The sequence below is a fragment of the Delphinus delphis genome, chromosome 6, assembly GCF_949987515.2.
Source record: "Delphinus delphis chromosome 6, mDelDel1.2, whole genome shotgun sequence".
Lineage (NCBI taxonomy): Eukaryota > Metazoa > Chordata > Mammalia > Artiodactyla > Delphinidae > Delphinus > Delphinus delphis.
In genome coordinates this window covers 44,973,698-44,995,495 of record NC_082688.1, presented here as the reverse complement: position 1 = coordinate 44,995,495, position 21,798 = coordinate 44,973,698, and the positions used below count along the sequence as shown (strand labels likewise).

Sequence of the window (21,798 nt, the reverse complement as noted above, 5' to 3'; positions counted from 1 at the left end):
AATTTGGACATAGAGGGAAGACAGTGTGACGATACACAGGGAGAAGACCACCTTATGACTGGAGTGATGAGTCTACAAGCCAAGGAACACCAAGGAGTGTCAGCAAACACCAGAAGCTAGAAGAGGCGAGGAAAGATTTCTTCCCTAGAGCCATCAGAGAAAACATGGACCTGCCATCATCGTAATTTCGGACTTCTAGCCTCCAGAACTGTGAGATAACAAATTTCTGTTGTTGTAAGACACCCAGTTTTCTGTTGTTGTAAGACACCCAGTAAACACCCAGTTTACTTTATTATGGCAGCCCTAGGAAAGTAATACAGTTATCTAAGCTTAACAATCAATAAACTAAATTACAAAATACATATTTTGTGGTTACATAAAATGAAACTCATACACATGAAAATAAAACACAAAATTTGAAAACAAAAAATAAACAGGAAATTATTCTAACAAATACAGTGAGGTGTTTGTATCCCCTAAATAGTCAAAAGTTTTTACAAATTGTTGAGGAAAAATAATACAAAGACCCCAAAGGACATGAATAGATAATTCACAAAAGAGAATGAAACGTGGTAAAATATCCAATCTCATTAGGTAAGCAGAGAAATTATCAATAAAAATAAGACAACAATGAGTTCGTCTACACTGTGACATTTTTTTAATCTAGCAAATTTTTAAAAAGAGATTTAGTGACTCAAGGTTGGCAGGGATGCAACATTGGAATGTTCAAATAGCCAAGACAAATAAAGAGGCAGGAATTTTACTATGCTAAGGCAGACAGATGAGATAGAATGTTATGCAGCCATTAAAAATCATACTTACATTGTTAGTAGTCATTTTCTTTGTCTATTTCTGACAGCAGGGGTGGGGATGTGGATGTCTGTGGTGTTCTGCATTATATACTTTTAAATTTGTGATAAAAACTTTGTAAGTCAAGAAACAGTAAAAATTAAAATATGTTTACAAGGAATATTTAATTACTTGGAGAAATGTTTTTGATGTGTAAGGTGGGTAGGGGGACAAAATGCAAACCTGTATAATTTTAACTAAAAATATCTGGAAGACTAAATGGAAAAAGACCACATTTTTCACAGTGGACTCTAGCTTGTGACATTTTTTTCTTCCTTTTCTCCCTGTTTCATTCTTTTATTTGGAGGAAGGAGTATACTTTCCAATTTCCCCATAATGAAAATCTTTGATAAACAGGAATAAAGTGAAAAATTGCAAGGGAGGAAACCAACAGTTTCATGGCTGACATGACCGTATGCAGAAATAACAAATTGCCCCCAGTCTTATTTGAGGGCTGGGAAAAGCAGTAATTATACCATGAAGAGCTTAGCACTCAGCTGTAGCAAGCACTTCTCAAAATAGTGTTAGACATCCCCTCTCTAGAATATATCTCAAGTCACATGGATTGAGAAATCTTCCACTTCTTCCTGGAAGCTTTGTAGATAGGAGTTAAAGAATAAAGAGGATGGTATAATTTTGATTGTCACCTATGTGGGTGGAACCCTCTCTTTCTTGCTTCAACTTCTATAACTCAGTAGCGCCTTAGTAAAGGCTTCTTGACCTTCTGGAACCTATAAACCTAGAATTGGCAAGGATGATGAAAAAAAGAGAACAAAATATATGCATATTCCCTTCCAAATATGCTTAATTAGAGCCTCTCCGTCTAGTGCACTGTTTCAACTAATTCAAAAACTGTACAGTCCAAACAGCAGTAATGGAAACTCATTAAGTTCCATTAGCAGCAGTCACATGGAAGGGATACAACAGACACCAGCAACTATTCACAGCACAGGTAACATTGCTACAATAGAGACTTAGGCAAATAACCGGGTCACTCTCAAATCAGGTCCTCTTGCTTTCAAAGGCACTTCTTTTCTAAAGCTCAATGTCCTATGAAATATATTTTAATTATATCCCTCAGCTACCATCTACATTAATTTAATCTAGTCTTTTAGTCATTCTGACATGTAAAAGAAATTCTCGTAATTTTAGTTTCCTTTGTGCAAGGTTTGAGGGTGGTGGGAAAACCAGTACGGTTATTATTTCATTGTGGGTCTCTGGACCAGATATTGTAAAATGAAATTATAACAAGTATAATCATCATGATAATCATAATATTCACTGAGCACTCATTATGTGCCAGGCATTTTACATTATTTTATTTAATCCACATGACCACCCTACTATCCCTTCATGAAAAGAGGTCACATGGCCAGTCACATGGTCAATGACAGAGTGAGGCTTCAAAGCCAGAGAGTGTGACTCCATATACAATGGCATTAACCACTGCACTCCAGCACCTCTCAGCAACTCAGCAGGGATCCAGGCAAAGTTCTATTGGGGTCCTAGAGTCCCGTGAAGGGGTAAATGAATTGCACCCACATTTTCCATGCTGGGAGTTGTTCACAAAGGTTTCTCAGTAAGGTTTCATGGCGAAATGATTATAGGAAGAGCTCAAACTATAACTCTACTGAGTCACAATGCCCATTATGATAAAGTGTTTAAACTTTTTTTAAATGTAGTATTTCCCAAATATGACGTACCCAAACATGCTTAATATGGAAAAATACCTAGTTAACATCTTACTCCATAGAACATAGAGAGGAAAAACACTGGCTTACGTTACTAGGGACAAAAAGTAGCTGGCGTTCCAAATAGAGAAAGTAAGATATGAAACAGCCTTAATATGTTCTCCTTCCTTTTTTACAATTCACTTAACTCTGTAAAGATATAGGTAATCTCTTCTTCAGAGTTAGGCAAACATGCAAGTATCTTCCTAACTTCCTTTCGCTCCCTCTTCAAACTACTGCTGAGTTACCACTGGAAAATATTCTTCCCTCTCTCCCATACTTCATTTACAAGCTCCCCAGAATGACCTCAACAAGGACAACCATGTAAAAAGAGGGCTGGTGAGATAGCTCTATCAAGAAGGAAAATTGATCGACTGTGTTTTGAAGTTAAATTAGGGCTTCATAATCAAATACTAGAGCCCTTGAAAGCATCTAGAATATTTTTCAGAAGCTACATAACCATCTACCATCTAATCCTTCTCTACTCAAATCCCAAGAATAAAATTCAAGATAAATGTGATAGCATATGATGATTACTGGTGTTCAGTTTACTATTAGTATTATTATTACTAATTATTATTATTAAATTACTTTTTTTAATGTCTGGTTCTCCAGTTTTCATTCTGTATTCACTTGACTCGTGATACTACCTTCTCCTGGTTTTCGTTATACTCTTCTGATCAATTCTTTTTAGTCTTCTCCATTAGTTCCTCTTCCTCGGTCCATTATACAGGTGTTGACACCTCTCAGGGTGAGACCCTCAACCCACTGAGTCTCCTCACTCCACTTGCTTCCTGAGCATGAGCGCTTCCTCTGTCATTATTTTATTTTCCTAAAATACGCAGATGACTCCCAAATTTCCTTGTCCAGTTCAAATTTTGCCCTAGGGCTTCAGATTCACGTATGTAAAGCCTTCCAGACATCTCTGGATAAACGCACCACCAGAATCTCAGGCTCAACAAAATCTAAACCTCACTGCTTTCCCCCACCCTCCCTGCCATGCATTTTGTACTCTTTATCTTTTAGTGCCACCTTTCACCTAATTACCCTGCTACAGATATGAGTCATCCTGGACTTCATTCTCTCCTTTACTGCCACAGCCAATCCTTAACTCACCTCTTGAATTGTCCTCTCTAAATATGCCTTTATCTTCTTTGCTATGGCCTAAATGTTTGTGTCCCCACCTAAAATTCACGTTGAAATCCTAAGCCTCAACAGTGATGGTATTAGTAGGTGGGGCCTTTGGGAGGTGATTGGGTCATAACAGTGGAGCCCTCACGAATGGGATCAGTGCTCTACTTTTCATAAAAGAGACCCCAATAGAGCTCCTTAGCCCCTTCTACCATGTAAGGACACAATGAGAAGTTTGTATCCCAAAGAGGGCCTTCACCTGACCGTCCTTGCCCCCTAATCTCAGTCTTCCAGCCTCCAGAACTGTAAGCAGTAACTTTCTGCTGCTTATGAGGCACTCAGTCTACGGTATTTTGTTACAGCAGACCAAATGGACTTCTTTCAATGCCACCACCAATTTGGCTAGTCCTTGGGCGTCATCTGTGTGTTGTATCAATCTCTCGAGCGGTCTCCCTAGTTCCAATTCTGACTCCTCAAATCCATATGCTAACAACCTAGAAGGTAAATCTGTTTGACCATCTAAAATTTTTCCTTAGTTTATAGTGTAAAGTGAAGGGCTCTCCATGACCTTGTTCCAGTGCATAATACTGGGGAGCGGAGGTGCCTATCTTGACCCATCTTATCTATTTACATCCCTTTTCTTAAGGTTTGGAAGGGAATATGTATTTTGGAAGAAATTATACTCACAAAATTGGAGCCTAATTTTACATAATAATAGATAACTTTCACTACTCCCTTACTATCCATTAGCACACTGCCACACGGTTCATCTATATTATCCCATGGAATCCTCACAACGACCCTAAAAGGTAGGTCTATTTTTGTGTCCATTTTACAGAGAAGAAAACAAGGCCCAGAGTAAACTTGCCCAAGTACACATAGCTAGAAGCAGGACTTCATGCCGGCTCTGTAAACTCCTATCTGGGTACATATACAAAGCAGAACCAAGCTGGCCCGCAGGCCTCAATGAGCATAGCTACAAAGGAGGCAGAACGTGTGGAAAGGCGAAAGGGAAAGAAGGAAGCTCACAGAGTTTTGGCCTAAAGATATTATTTAAGTAAAATAGAATGTTGTGGGTTCACAAATTGTTATTTGATACTCGATTTTTTCCTCACTATTAAAATTTGATCTGAAATTCAATCAGCTACCTAAAATATATTTACATAAATATGGTATTAATTTTAAAAGTTCAGAAATAAGTCATACGCCCAAGGTGACCATTTAGAAAGTTCTTAAGGTGATTCAATTTCAAATAAAGCCATATTTAAGGATTCACTATCTATCTATTTGGACATCAGAAAATATATATGCATAATTAGGTATAACATTTTATAGTCAGGTCCGTGTGTATTCAAAAGTAAGAGAACACAGTTAACTTCTGCCAATGTGCTTCCAATTAAGAAAGCAATGCTGCGTTTTAAAAAATGCATATAATCACGGGGACTTAGTTAATAATACTGTATTGTACATTTGAACGTTGCTAAGAGAGTAGACCTTGAACACTTCATCACAAGAAAAAAAACTGTATGGTGATGGTCGTTAACGAGACTCACTGTGGTGATCATTTCACAATATACAAATATCGAATCATTATGTTGTATACTTGAAACTAACATAATATGTCAATTATTTCTAAATTTTTTAAATGCATACAATCACATGCAGTCCATATTTTGATCCAGTGCTGTGTACCTGCGATTAGTGGCACATGAACAGCAGCTTTGACCTACGAGCTTCTACATCTGTCCACTTTCTCCAACACGCCTCCTCTTTCCTCAAGCCTCTGAACGGCCCCCCCAAATCACACACACCCACAGACACCCTCAGCTGATGACTGCCGTGAGAACTGCGTTCCCGCAGCCTGGCTGCATCTCTGGAGCACTCTCCATATTCTCTCCTGGCCCCCACCGTTAACTGCCCTTCCTGAGGACTTCACTCAGCAAATCACCTCCTCCCTCCGGCTCCTGCTGGTAGATCTTTTCCAGTAACAAATATATTACTTTTATTATCTCCACATGAAACAAAAGGACCGCACCATGTCCCCATACCCCTCTTTACCTCCCTTCAGAGAAACACTTCTTAGAAAATCTGCCTCTAATCACTGTCTCTACTTCTATTCACCCTCCACACGCTTCAGTGAATCTGCCCTCAACTCCACTGCACAAGTGCTAGTCAGGCACCCCGCGACTATGACTCCATGATTCCCAGTGCAACCAGCACCCTGCTGCTCCTGGACTCACCTGCATCCACGTTTGCTGCTCCATTCCACCTCCCTCAAGTCTCTCCTCCTCAGCTGCCTCAGAGCGACCTTCCTACACCAGGCTCCCAAAGCGGTCCAACCCAACCCCCAACTCCAGCAGACCCTTCACCACGATCCATCTCTATTCCCTTATACTACTTTTTCCCCCCTTCATTGTTCTTTTACTGTCTGACATTAAATTACATATATCTTTTTTGTCCTTCACTCCATCCCCACCCCTCCACATGCACGCACTAGAATGTGAATGCTATGAAGGAAGGGCCCCTGCTCTCTTATTCACCATTTATCTTTACTAACTTAGAAGACTGCCTGGAACATAGTAGATGCTCAATAAATGTGCACTGATTGCATGAATATTATACGATACTAGAGGAAATTTTAGAAAATCGAAACCTCTGGGTTTTAAAAGTAGACCTTTCTACTTTTTTCAGACATTCTAGTAGAATCAGGTTTAGGTAGCAGTTTAGAGAGTGAAAATACATATATAACTTTTACCTTTCTGACGTCACTCGGATTCGTTCCTCACAACTACAATTCAGACCTTCCATCTTCTCATGGAAGTATTTTTCCACACACTGTTCTTCAAAACTGTGAAGTTTTTTCAGATCCTCCTTACTCAGGTAGAGTTCTATGGAAATAAGTATAGTGCATAAAAAGAATCATTATTCATCCTCCACAGGAAGCTGATACAGTGTCTGACTTTTCTTCCATTGGTATTAAAAATGGATAAAACCATAGCTTGCACAATAATAGTTTGCTGCCTTGTCACACTGTATTCCTAATATTAATTGGGAAGCACTATGTAGAAATAACTGGAAACACCAGGCTGGGTCTTTCCTTTTTGTCCTATAAACAGATGTGGGAATTTGAAGGTGACTCATGGAACAGATACTTCATCCTCAATATTTTCTTAAATTAGAATACTTTTACACATAAAAATTCACCACATTTATATGCATATGGAAGTTCCTCCACCAACTGGTTTATCTGTCAGAATGACAATAAGTAACCTACAGGTTAAAATCAAGGTTAGAAGAAGTCAAAGTCTGTTGAAATTAATCCAGTAAGTATAAGAAAGTGTTACCTCGTTGCACTAAGTTTATATATACACTGAGTTTGTACATACTAAGTTCTTCTACTGAAGAAAGAGACATTATGACGAGTCAATGGCCAATCAAGGCTATACTTCTTCCTTGACAATTACAATTAATTCATTAAAAGACAAGTCATTTCATGATGTTATGAAAGTAATGCAATTCTACATCAAACTTCAGCAATCACATTTGGTCTACCACCTTGACTCTTACTCTGACCTAGCAGAAAAATGCATTATCTTTTGAGCAAGTTTCTAATCCTTGTTAAATATAAAAATGCTGTTGCAAAAAGGGAAAAATTGGAATACCCTCTTCCTTCAATCATTTCACCTAAATTAGGAAAAAAAAAAAAAAAAGAACCATTAAAGTTCTCCAGAATTTATTAGAAATGCAAATGTTCTGTAATTTTCCAATAAAATGAGAGACAAAAATATTCATTTTAAAAGATGACTAAAAGAAACTACTCAGCCATAAAAGGTGTTCACAACTCAAAGGTATAATGTTTTCTGATTTTTATGGCTTGGAAGCATCTTTCAGACACCAAAAAAATCCCCATCCCCGCTCAACTCTAAATGTGTGTTTGCATTAAAGAATCTTGTATGAGTAAGGAACTTTAGAATTGTATGATTTGAGCCTTCTGTGGATTCCTGAGAGCAAACAACCCACAGAGCAGTTCCAATGATAGGTGCAGCTTGCAGTATGTGGCACGTTCTTGTGACTGTCCACCAGGTGGCACTGCTTCCCCATGTGCAAACGTCTTGATCCTCAATACAGAGAATCAAAGGCAATCTCACAAAAATTCAAGAATTTCCCAGAGTTCAGGGTGAATGTACCTCTGTCCATCAGAATATTTCCTCGAGTTTTATACCAAAATCATCCTATAAGCTCAGATCAAGGTAAGCCCAGGAAAGCGTTGTTTGTTATGGTACTAGAAAACGGGGCCAAATCCTAGCTAATCCCAGGATCTCTCAAGTGGTTCACACTCTCCTGTTAGATTACAGTTGTTCTCGGATGGCACTCCATTAGAAGCCGGGAAATTATAATATTATTATAAGCCTTTAAATTAACTTCAGTTGTGCTTTGACTTCCATATAAAGGCTGAATCGCTTAGGGGAAAGAAATGGAAAAGAAAAATAAATCACCAAGTGACTCAAGAGAAGAAAATACTTCACGGAGCCAACTACTCAACTACAGGAGCAAAAGCATGTCACCCTGTCAACCTTGTGATAACATCTGTCCTCCTAAGGGCCCACCGAAATGTGTAAATAGTCCACAATCCCTTATCTGAAACTCCTGGAACCAGTCCATTTCAGAAATCAGAAGTTTTCTAGTTTTGGAAAGGTAATATAGTGCATATGCCATAAATGAAGTAAAATCCCTAGTTGTAGCTAGGGCAATACCCTGAAATCAAACACATCATTTCTGCAGCAAAAATCAATGAATATCCATACTACAAGGGATAAAGAGGATAAATGGCTTACATTAGTCCCGTTAGCCTCTTCTGTCCAAATGAGTCTTTCTCCAACTTACGAAGAAAAAGACTTTCCATGTTCAAATGTATTTCGAATTTAGGGATTGAGATAAAGGATTGTGAATTTATGCTATCCATTTCCTCTATATCTAGGAATTATCTAGAAATGGGCCTAGTACCAGCGGGCCTAGAGGAACTACGAAAGATCTCTGAACCACAAGAAGGAATGTTCTCTTATGACAATCAGTATGACAGTCATATCATGCTACATATGGATAAGCAAAGTGAACTAGGAAAATCTCAAAATATGTCGAGTTAAGCTTTGCCCAAAAAAAAAAAAAAGACAATCCACATTTCTGCATCCTGAGTTGAAGTTCTTGAAAATATGAAATATCTATAAAGAATCATCTCCATATTCAGTAGAGTAGAGAACCAGAGAGCCATGATTCTGGTGAATAAACTAAGCAAAGTCTGGTTTATCTATTTCCCTTAGTCCACAAGACCTTCTGTATCCTTTCAATTTGGAGTCCATCTTCAACAACAGGGAAATAAGTATGGGTCACTCTGACTACTCTCTAGGAGTTATTCTGACATCTTCCCAGCTAAGCAGAGTAAAAACACGGGGTTTTCCAGGTGACAAAAAGCCTTTACACATCCAAGCAGAGATTCTGTTCCTACCTATTCCTTTCTTTCAAAGTATCAGCTACTTTTAGCGAAAGGTACAACCACGTAATGAGATCCGTGCATTTACTTAGACCCAGGTGCTCAGCTGATACTCTTTGGTCAGTTAACTCCCAGAGCCTTCCATCCTGTGCCCTGAATTTAATCGACAACGTTCCAGGTGTCTTCACCTTGGATCTCCACTCTTGCACTCTCTTCCTCCTGCCCCACCAATGAAAACTTACTTAATCCAACATCACCCTCTTCTTGGTCATTTGGAACTTGGTGATGGCAAAGACGGCGAAGGAGGAGACCAATGTGACTCAGCAGGATAAAAGGCGGGGGCAGCCAAGGCTTCTCGTGGTAGGTCATGATGTAGCGATAGCGATTGTATTTCCACAGGTTATTTGAAATGGATTTCAGATCTATGTAAACGTTACTGTAAGTTGTAGTAAGAGAAGGACAGTGTTTTAATATGGAATCCTGAAACATAACAGTTAGATTATTGCTTTATTTTCCAACTTTTATGATTGGTTCGCCTGACATGGACGGTAGTTAGCCAATAAAAATAATATCCATTGCATTTACGATTCTTCTTCCAAACAACATACATTAATCACCTTCTACATTAAAATATGCTAATCAGAATAAGCAAAAGGCAGAAATTACAATCAGAGAGAAGAAAATGCCAACAGTTTAAATTCAATGAACAGAACTGTCCTCTGGAAGTAACATTATTCTTGATTCACCATCTCTTCTCACATAAGAGGGTCTTTTCAGTCCATAACTCATCATTCATGGTAAATAGCTTTAATGTCCCTCTATATCATCAACCTTAGGAAGAGATTCTCCTAATGTCAAATGTGACAAGTGCTAGAATAATCCTCCTTAAAACATTCAAAGGGAAGAATATTAATGAAGAAGAAGAGATGGAAGAAAAATCAATTCATCCTAAAGTAAGTCAATAAGAAGAGCTTCGATTCAGCAGCTAGATCAATTATTTATATTAACCTTACAATAAAAGTGACTCCTTATTGGTAGGCCACCTTGGGATTTTTCTCCCTTTAATCAATTATAATATGCGGATAGTGCAGTAAATATGTTGATATTATAGAACTTGTAATAGAAGTTGTGGTGAGTGGAACAAATTCACCCTTAACTATTTAACTTTAAGTCTATAACATGATATGGGTGGGGAGGACACAATGGAATATCCATCTTAATATTTTGCTTAGGCTAATATGTAATTTATTTTCTTTAGAGAAAGATGGCAGAGAAGTACTTGAGAAGGGCAGCCACATTTAGCAAATAAAAATGCAGGTAACCCTAAACTGCAGTAATGATAAAGAGAAGGAACCCGAACTATCCTGGAGAAAGCCAGCTTAGGACGAGAGGAGGAGGGAAGTTTCAGAGTTCATAAAGTAGATGAAGGAAACATTGACGACTGACTGAGTTTAACGGTAGTTCTCAAAGTGCAGTCACTGAGCCACCAGCACTGCATCACCTGAGAACAGGTCAGGAATGCAAATTCTTGGGCCCTATCCAGAACGACCCAATTAGCGATCTGTGTCTCAGTGAGTCCTCCAGGTAATTCTGCACAATCAAGTTTGAGGGCCACCAAAATTACATGTTACTCCCACTGCAAGTGTGATCACAGCCTGCCCACCAGCAGGTGGCGATCTTCACAGTGTATTTCAGGTTCTTTGTAATTACAGAATCTGGAAAGGGGCCTCTGGACAAGTAGTCCAATCTGGGGTTGCTCAGCTTGTACGGTCCTCAGTGTATTCATCTCAGTGAGAAGACTAGCCTGTGGGAGGATTTGTCAGCCTCCCTTTTGACACCTGCCGTTTTTGAGAAACAAAAATCTCATACCCACTCCTAATCTTATTTGAAATGTCAAAAAAATAGCTACAGTAATTAAACACGAGCAAATGTTACAAGTGCATAAAATGGTGAGGCTAAAGGGAGATGAGAGCTATCACATAATCTTGTAACAAGCAAAAAAGTATGTTTTCCCCATATATACGCAACAACAGTCCTCTTTGTGTGTGTTCTGATTTATTTTGCTTGCCTTCAGCCTTTATCTCCTCTACTTTCTTTACTTAACTTCTATGCATTGATTTCCCTTTTCTTATCTATCTTTCTTCAGTGAGATAATTAATGAATAAAATACCTAGTAGAGTGTCTGGCATAAAAGAGGCATTCAGAAAATACTAGTTTCTTCCCATCACTTCACTTGATTTCTTTTATCCATTAAACAAATATGTGCCAGGCACTCTTTTCAGGGCCTGGGATAAATTCATGGGCAAAAAATGGCCAAAACCCCCCCCCCAAAACCAAAAAAAAAACTTGTTCTTGTGGAGCTTATATTCCAGTATAAGAGATAAACGGGGGGAAAACACAATATAGAGATAAATTATAAAATGTATATATAAGTCAGTAGTATAAAGAAAGAAGAGTAAGGGGGACCAGGCATGCCAAGGAGATGCTTGAAGGAAAGGGGGCTGCACTTTTAAATAATATCCTTAGGTTATGGCTAATTAAAGAGGGGAACATTTGAGCAAAGGCTTGAAGGAGGTGAGGGAATGGACCACACTGATATCTGGGGTAAGAGCATTCCAGGCAGAGGGAACAGCAACTGCAAACACCCCTGTGTTGTTTGAAAAACTGTGAGGGGCCAGTGTGGCTGGAGAGGCATGGATTCGGGGAATAGTAGTGTGATGGGTGATTGGAGAAGTAGCAGAGAAGCTAGGTCATTGTAGAAACTTTGACTTTTACCCAGAAGGAAATGGGAAACCTTGAATGGTTTGGAGCAGATGAGTGACATCATCTGACATATGTTTTAAAGGTCATTAGGGAATAGAGTGATTAATTAATTAAGTAATTTAAAAAATTTAAGTGTCATTAGGGCTACTGTGTTGAGAACAGAATATAGGGGCCAAAGACAGAAGCAGAGAAATAAACTAGGAGGCTTTGTGGTAGTAGCAGTGGGGTGGTGAGAGGTGGTTGGACTGATGATCTATTTGAAGATGGAGTCAACAGGTATTCCTGACAGTCTAGAGCTAGAAATATGGGACGCATTAAGAATGCCAAGGTTTTTGGTCCGAACAATGGGAAAGATGAAGCTTTGACAGAAACATGTGGTCTTCCTTATAGATTTGGGAAAGACTACAAGCAGAATAAGTGTATGTTGGGAAAGAGGGGAGATCAAGAATTTGGACATTTGAAAGTTCAGAAATCTATTGGGTTGGCCAAAAAGTTCATTCGGGTTTGTCCATAACAGGTTATGGAAAAACCCGAACGAACTTTTTGGCCAACCCAATATTATACATCTGACTGGTAATGGAACAGGAGAGCTGGATCTACAGAACTGAAGTTCAAGAAAGAGATCTAGGCTGAAGATATCAGTTGGGATTTGTCAGTATACATATACAGGAAACTGAACAAGATCACCAAAGTGTAAACAAAACAAACATCTGGGCCCAGGGACATTCCAATGTTAAAAGGTTGAAGAGAATATGATGAAGACTGAGAAGAAGTGAAAAGTGATCTAGAAGAAAACAGAGAATGAGATATACTGAGAGCCAATGAAGGGAAGTTATCAAGGACCCTTTAACCAACTTTCAGCCTCGTCAATGGTTACTCTCCACGATTCCAAATTATTGCTTAATTACAGTGTATGATCTCCTTTCAGTCCGCTGTTATTACACTCTCTATTTATTGTTTTTTCTCTTCTCATATTCTGCTGCCTTCCTGCCAGTAGTTCCATGCCCATATTTTAAAACCATAGTAATTAGACATGAAACACACAAAAAACAAAGGTTACATGTGAATCTTTCAAAATACCTGCACCCATTTTTGATTCATACAAAATAACTGTGTTTGATTAAAATAACCTACTTGAAGAAAGCAATCAACAGGTTCACCATGATGATATATTGCACGAAGAGGTAGACAGCTTGCAGGAACGGAGTAAGAAAAGAACCAGGAGGGCAGGACGGCTGGCTTGAACAAACTACAAATAAAGAATTTAAAAGAATGAGAGATAAGGTGAATCACGGTCCTATGACTCTAGACAAATATTTAGCATATTGACTTAGCAGAATACCACAAACTCTTGACATTTTTAAGATTCAGATGGTTGTTTTCCAGGGTTCTTTATTACTCTGAGTATCTACAAAGGTTCAATTGCTGCATGGTGGCGGAATCCTCTACGTACCATCTATCTCTGAAGCATAGACTTCTCCATAGATCATCCAGTATGGCTCAAACACGATATCTCGAGCAAGGCTCCAGGATGGAGGCTCCTTTGGTGAAAGTATGGCCTTGCGCGCCACTCCAAAGCTCAGCAGGACGATGGCCATGATGATCACGATGTAGAACATGTTTGCCGTCTGCAAAAAAAGCACAGCACAGCCAGAAGTTTACCACAGATTTGAAATTTAAAACAAATCAAACACCTGCAGCCATCATAATTACACCTGCCAATAATAAGACTGTCTAGTCATTGACCAAAATGCCTAGTCCATGAATAGCTGGATTTCCTTTGGCTAATACATTTTGTTTTCTCTGCACAGTATATGTTTCATGTCAATGTAGTCTATGGAGTAATTTAAGTGTGCTAACTGTAGAGGATCTGTGCTTCTTTTTTTAAGATGTGATGCAATATGAATAGCGTTTGATTAACTAATATCTAACTTTTCATCAGAGGTTAGAAAAAGAAAAAAAATAGGGATATTCAAATTAGTAAAATGGCTCCTTAGTCCCAGGATTATCTTCAGGAGTTAGAGTCTGAGAAATTGATCAGACCAAGAATCTGCTCCAAGGTACTGAATATCCTAATGAAGTGAAGAATTTTTTTTTTAAAGATGCAAAAACAACTATAAAATGATGTTTGTTAAATCCAGTGGTTCATTAACTCACAAACACATAGTCTTTGTATTCAAAGTAAGCCTGATTGTTATAATGCACAATGGAGCACATACAGAACACACATGTACTATACACACATGTATATATAGCACATGTACTGTAATTTTCTAAAGGCTCTTTTAAATAATTCATTTCAATTACTAAATGTACATCAGTTCAACCCACTTGTTCCCTGTGGCAGAGACATACTCCGTGAATATTCCATGAGCTTCCCTTCCATGAGGCAGGAGCTACCTGACCTATTCCTGGCCACTGGGCTGTGGAGTAACAGTGATTTGAGTCACTTCCCATCCAGAGCAGTTAAAAGCTGTTAGATGTTCTCCATCCCTCTTATTCCCTGTCATAGGAAACCTCAGAAGCCACATGTTGACACAGCTATGTCCCAAGATGGAATGATTTGGGATCCCTGAGTCACTGGGTAGAGGGTGGCCTCCATGAGCATACATCAATCTTTGTATCAGGGAGAAATAAACTTGTGCTAAGTCACTGAGATACAGTGATTACCTCAGCATAACCTACTGAATTAATACCAATGTCACCAAGTCCAGAGAAAATATTGCTGGTCTAAGAGAAAAGTATAAAATAAAAAAAATCTATCTTTGGAATCCTGGAGGTTCTCCCTTTTCTGTCTTCTTCCTTTGTTTCAATGATACCTTTCCTTCTCAAGAACTTGCCCCTTCTCTGCCAGTGAGTATTCCAGAAGAAAAAGCAAAGATGATCTTGAGGTACTGTCTTTCTTAGGTCCTGTGCAAAGCCAGTTGGACAGGGCTAATACAAGTGCACAGTGAGCTCAGATGGCAGACAGAGCCAGGTGGCCCAGATTTGAATCCTGGCTCCCTGACTTACGCCTTTGGGAAATTTACCTGAACTCCATTTCCTTGAACATAAAATGTGGATAATAATAGTACCCATGTCGTAAAGTTGTTTTGAAGATTAAATGAGTTAATACATACAAAGTACTCAGAACAATCTGTGGCCCACAGTAATCACTATTTAAGAGTTGGCTGGGGGTGGAGAGATAAAAAGACAAATCAATATTTCAGCAGCAAATATTATTGGTGGTAGCCTCACATAAATCTGGCCCTCAGGAATTACTGTGCTCAGAGACAAATATGATTCAACCCCCCATCATCTGGCCCTAACGAAAAGGGTAAGCTGAGTATTGTAATCAATTACCCAATATGCTATCCAAGGACATTTGTTATATATGAATTTATGGTTATAAGGAAAGTGGGGATGACGTGTGTGCTTCTTTAAATAATTTCAGAAGTTAAACCAATGTATGTGAACCATGAAATTAAGTAGAACTGTTAAAAGAACACCAGATTATACAGCAGACTCACCATTTTTGCAATCATGGTCACATAGGGACCAGCATGTTGATTCACAGCAAAGAAGTCCAGGAGCCGTGAGAACCAGAATATGATGTCGATGCAGTATATTAGTCTTCCCGCCGTGTAAAAAGGAGGGTCACCCCACCGAAGGCCAAAACCCACCAAAAACAGGCCAGTAGCCACAGTTTCCATCAGATTCCAGTACTCGCTAATCCATACCTTCACCTTTTGAGTAAACTTCCCAGGTTCTGAAATATAGACCTAAAAGATGAAAGAAAGAGGGAAACTTAAAGAATGGGTTATAACCCAAGATCAATATGATCTTTAATATGTCAACTGTTCTTTTAAGGAGTATTTGGAATCATGCCAAACCTTAGCTCATAAGGGGATTTTGGAGATGTAAGTTATCCTTGGGGAATGAATTATTTAAACAATTCTATAAATGTAGTTTAATCTCACTGTTAGTACTGGCCAGCTATTTAAAAACGAACCAGATTTTTTTTTAAAAAAGGAAAGTTTTTCTAGCTTTCATTAATCCTAAACCAACACAGGGAAACACCAAGACATTTAAAACTCAATATTGCAATGGAATATAGCTGCAATTCCATTTCATGACATATAGCCTAGTGCAAAGAAACCAGAGAATCCTGTAATCTGGCCCCACTACTCCAATTTAGTGAGTAGTTAGCAAATTACTCAGAACATGATATTAGAATTCACTATTATAAGAAATTACCCCTGCAACAGAATATCAGACAAACTTAAATGTAAAACAGTAAAAAGCTATTTTCCCTGAAGCATAATAAAAATGGTAGAATTCGGATAAGGTTTTTCTGCTGAATTGTTTTCTACATAATATACAAGGTTGGTCATATCAGCTCTAGGACAAAATCATTGTACGTAAATGCACAGAGGTAGAGAGAGATACATATACAATGATACCTAAAACAGCCTAAGTCATACGGTATGTGATTGCAGTTATAACTGGATAGGAATATTCATTCCTTTTCTTTTGTTTTAAGTGACTCATTGCAAACTAAAAATGAAAAGTTTTGTTTCTTGGACTACTTGCCCCAGAGGGATTTTTATCTTAAATGTTCAAAAATGTTTAGTAAGAACTTTCAAAAACTATAAATGAATTCTTTACACATTGCACAACTTTAGCCATTTATGTGCCACTCTGTGACATGAACGCAATAATATGCAAGTAATGTTAGGCTATAAAAAAACGTCAGCTTTATTAAAAAAAAAACACTTTTGGGGAATCAAATAGTTGGAGGGTCTATAAACAACTAGATACCATCACTCTAGAACTGATAAACGCACTAAGATGTCCCCTAAAATAACTGCTTTCAAAGAGCAGCAACCAACAGAAAGTATTTGGCAACAATAAAAGGTTGAGATCAGAAATTTTCCCCCTAGTTACCTTTCCTGTAGCATACAAATCAGGATCATTGCCTGACTCACCCTCATGCTTGACCTCTCCATTTTCATCACCCAAGCGCAGAACACGTCTAGCAGAGGTATGTAGAAGACAAAGGTAGAAGGGATAACTCACCTCCCTGACTTTCTCAATGGCATTGGTGAAGATGTAAATGATAACGAGCCACTCTTGCACGGTGGGCTGGGGTTGCATCTCCACCAACACGGTGTAAGTGAACAGCATGAGGAATGCCAAATACACCATCTGTGAGGGGGACATGGATTCCCTGGCCATGAGTGAGAGTCATAATGGAGGATGCCAAGCAGACATGGACCCAAATGAACAGAAACACACACATGAACTTCACCATGATAGCATGAAAATATAAGTGGGACCACCCTCTGATTATTGATGACATAATTATCAAAGAAGGCATAGGAATCCACAGTTTTCTATTTTAGGAATTTGTGGAAGGAAAGATCACTGTTCTCAAATGCATGGAAATGGGCATGGTCACATCTTGTTGACTCCTGACCACAATTTTCAGAACCCTGCACATTCCGGCATGGACACAGTCAGGCCAACAGCAAGCCAAGAGAGAATCACACACCTTCCCCTCCATTTAAAAAGAAAACGTGGGCTTCCCTGGTGGCGCAATGGTTGAGAGTCCGCCTGCCGATGCAGGGGACGCGGGTTCGTGCCCCGGTCCGGGAAGATCCCACATGCCGCGGAGCGGCTGGGCCCGTGAGCCATGGCTGCTGAGCCTGCGCGTCCGGAGCCTGTGCACTGCAATGGGAGACCCCAAAACAGTGAGAGGCCCGCATACCCCAAAAAAAAAAAAAAAAAGAAAACGTGTGTCCCAAGAATGCCAAAGGAGCAGTGTTAGTAGGTGCTTATTTTCAAATATAATAAATTGTGATATTTACTATTGCTGATTAAAATATTCTGGTTACCACTTATGGTCTGGGCTCACGTCTTCTAACACATGACTCACTGGGCCTACGCAGATTACAGAACTTAGCCAGGCAGCTGTTTCACGGTCCTGAGCTTTCCATAAGTGAGGAGTTCTCAAACCAGTCTATGCCACCTAGAGGCTGCTCTGCCCAGAGTATTCAACCTAGACCTGCAGGAAAATGCTTCACTAATGCCACTTGCCAGGCTGGTGGAGTGTGATCTCTGACGCAGGCCGATGCCACTGCGTACAGAGTATGATAACTTCCATAATGCAAGTCTGCTAAAGGCATGACAGGAATGCAGAGGATAAAGCTGGATTTGAGACTTGGAGAAAGAGGTATATCAGTTGAGTCTTGCAGGATGAACACCATTTCCAGATAAGCAGATAAAGGAGGAAACAGTTTTCCATTTGGAAGTGGCAGAACAGAAATAAAATAAGCTTAGAGGCTGGAGGTTAAAGAGCCAGAAAAGTATACATTAGTATAATAGAAGGAGAAAGAAGACAAGATACAAAAGGGAATTTTTACATAAACTGCACATCCATGAGATGCAGATATGTAAAAGATAGAAACGCATTTATAAACATTAAGCATAATCCTTCTAGTGAATTTTAAGCATTTGTGATAAACTGTTAAGTTAAAATGGTTTAAAACTGCTGTGTACACTATGATCTCACTTGTGAAAAAATCTGAAAATATTTGGATAGAAAAAAGTTGAAAGCAGATGTTAAGAATTGCTATCTCTGGGTGCTAGAAAAAGAATAAAATTTGATTGTTTTTTTCCTAAAAAAAAATTTCTGGTTATTGGAAATGTATTGTCCAATTGTGAGTCTCTGTAGTTAAAGACTGTTGACGTTTTTATCTACAGCACTTAAGCACTCAGCCTGACACATGATAGACATTCAAGAAATGTATGTTTAATTACTGTGTATATTAAACCTAGATTTCCAGTCTATTCAAAGAATTAAGACACAGCAAACACGTACACACAGATACACAGTGATTAATAGCTTTGTGATCTTATCTAACATTCTTATCTTCTTACAATTCCCAGAAGTAGACTAACTACACACACATTTAAAACTGTGACACATATTACTAAGTTGCCTGCCAGAAAGGCTTTATCAGTTTCCACAATCACCAACAATTCATGAGACGGTGCAGTCTTTTCAATAGCTTCAGAGACAATGCACAGTGCTAGCTAATAAACACGTATTAAAAATCCCAGATCAGGGCTTCCCTGGTGGCGCAGTGGTTGAGAGTCCGCCTGCCGATGCAGAGGAAACGGGTTCGTACCCCTGTCTGGGAAGATCCCACATGCCACGGAGCAGCTAGGCCTGTGAGCCCTGGCTGCTGAACCTGTGCGTCTGGAGCCTGTGCTCTGCAACAGGAGAGGCCACAACAGTGAGAGGCCCACGTACCGCAAAAAAAAAAAGAAAAAAAAAAAAAATCCCAGCTCAACAGAGAGAAAAGTGCCTATGTGTGTGTTCCTTCTCACAAGAATCGTATTATTTTAACCTGGATCCCTATTTCTCGTATCTTTTTGAGCTCTACCTAAGTTTAATAAGTCTTCTTCTAAGCTTAGTTCTACATAGAGAATGGCTGAAATCACTTCTGACTATACCATTTGATATTATATACAATAGGTGATATTTCAGGCAGGCATAATGGGTATTAGCATTGCCTATGAGTTAAGAAGCTTAGTAGAGAAGCATATAAAAAAGTTAAAGTAAATTCTATTAATTCTATACTTCTCTAGGTCTATGTTTCAAGGGTTAATATATTTGATGACCTCTTAGGAACATAATTTAAATAAATTTATACGATTAAGCAGTCATGTTTTACATTGTTTTCATGGTGGCCAGGCACTAAATCACTGTAGATATTGGTGGTATTGCTTCTGACTCTTTTTTTTTCCTTCCAATTCTTAAAAAGATATCCAAAAATGTTTACATTTCTTTTTCATCATAGCATTTATAACAAGACACTGCTTCAATAAAGCACACGTACCCTCACCTAGCAATGTAACAGCCATGACTAAAAATGCCCGTGCTCACTGCTAACACCATCCTTAGCTATTTCTGTAGTTGTTGTTGTTCCACTTGCTTAGCTTTACTACTGTCTCTAAGAGTTCATAAGCTAGAAATGTCTAAGGAAAGAAATAGTTGAATACTTTTTACCCAATGATGTGACTATGGTTAAACTCTCTCGAAGCTACTATCAGAGTCTCTAGGATTTTCTGTATTCACAAAATACAGAAAATACAGTATTTCCATATTCACAAAAACGGTGAAATCTCATCATCTGAATGAAGATTTTATTTTTGAAAACAGATAAAATTTATTCAGAGCTATGTACTTATTGAATAAGTATATGAAATAAGTGTGTGGTTGGGCAAGTAAATATTTTGAAATATAACACATTTAGACAAATATCCTTTTATAATCACTTCAAAATGTTTTAGAAATATACAATCTTGAGCAATTTAACTAACTATAGGTTAGCATTAGAAAAATAAATACTGTTAAATAAATGTGAAAAGCACTCAATACATTTAGTGTACAGTTGTTTTCTCTGTATCTCTCCCATCCATGATAGATTTAGTATTTGTTTACACAATTCAACTTCTAAAATTTTTCTTGTCCTCTACATATTTAGAAGCATTTGCAACTAAGACAAAAACAAACACTTGAATTTTTTGGTCTATATTACACATTATTCCTACAAAGAAAAAATCAATTCAACTGCTGATTTTTTGCCCAAGATGGGAAAAGAATCCACTCCCATCACTTAATTCTACAACCATATTGCTCATTCTATTTTTCCACACAGTTTCAGATTCTGAGTCCCAGCTGTGTTAACTGGAAGCACTCAGAAAACGAAGAATGCTTGAGCCTTCACTCCCAAAGTAGGAGATCTGCTCTCACTTTTTCTCACCTCCCTCCAATCTTCTTCCCTACCTTCTTTGTCATTCCTCCCTTTTTTTTTTTTTTTTTTGCGGTACGCGGGCCTCTCACTGTTGAGGCCTCTCCCGTTGCAGAGCACAGGCTCCAGACACGCAGGCTCAGTGGCCATGGCTCACAGGCCCAGCCGCTCCACGGCATGTGGGATCCTCCCGGACCGGGGCACGAACCCGTGTCCCCTGCATCAGCAGGCGGACTCTCAACCACTGCGCCACCAGGGAAGCCCCCTCCCTTTTTTTTTAAGTGTACTTTTTACATTTTTATTACAAGTTGGTAAATCAGGCAATATCATTATCAACATTATCATTAGCAATTAACCATCCTGAATACTATATGTAATTTTTGAAATGAGACCAACCGTATAAAACCAAAACTTGACAATTGGAGCACTGTAGAACTCATAGACTTTCCTGGTCCATGGGAGGCTTTGGGGCCCACTCTTCAAATCAAAGTGCTGATTTTCATCTGGTTTCTCATCAGGGCCACTTTCCAAATCATAGTCTTTCTGTAAAATGAGCAAACGATCATTTATTGTCAGAGGCGTAACTAAAATACTGACATTTACAAGTATCTAAAATATTATATATTTCATAAATACATAAATATAGTAAAAATATTAGAAATTAACTGGGCACCCACCTGACAAATTACAATCTTAGTCTTGAACGGAAGGTAAACTACATGTATTGTATCAATCTTTGACAGGGTAAGGAGAACAGCGTATTTCTGAAAAGCAAGCTGAGTCTCCCACAGGAAAACCTAGTCAAACTGAGTAGTTCCAGGCATTTAAAAATGGTCCCTCTTCCTGTTCTTTTTAATCTCCTTTATCAGTAATTTTGGAACCTAAGGATATTAATAAAATCCTTATGAAATCAATAACAGAGAATAGAATTATTTCCATAATTCAGGAGGACAAAATGGACACATAATGCTGAAACATCTTTCCCAAATTATAGGGAAGTCAGGCACAGTGTTAGTTTGAGGATTCTGTCTTGGAC

The 21,798-nt window shown here is 38.6% G+C and overlaps 1 protein-coding gene across 1 annotated transcript in view; it reads right to left on the bottom strand.

Annotated features, from left to right (window-relative positions):
- Positions 1-21,798, bottom strand: part of TRPM6 (transient receptor potential cation channel subfamily M member 6) — a 137,852-nt gene that overhangs the window by 38,518 nt on the left and 77,536 nt on the right. Inside the window, exons 19-25 of the mRNA XM_060014622.1 lie at positions 21,159-21,305; positions 17,020-17,148; positions 15,471-15,722; positions 13,415-13,589; positions 13,096-13,210; positions 9,441-9,634; positions 6,466-6,598 (exon numbers count right to left, since the gene is read on the bottom strand). Of these exons, the coding sequence (XP_059870605.1) occupies positions 6,466-6,598; positions 9,441-9,634; positions 13,096-13,210; positions 13,415-13,589; positions 15,471-15,722; positions 17,020-17,148; positions 21,159-21,305 (1,145 nt within the window). The remainder of the gene's footprint in view (positions 1-6,465; positions 6,599-9,440; positions 9,635-13,095; positions 13,211-13,414; positions 13,590-15,470; positions 15,723-17,019; positions 17,149-21,158; positions 21,306-21,798) is intronic.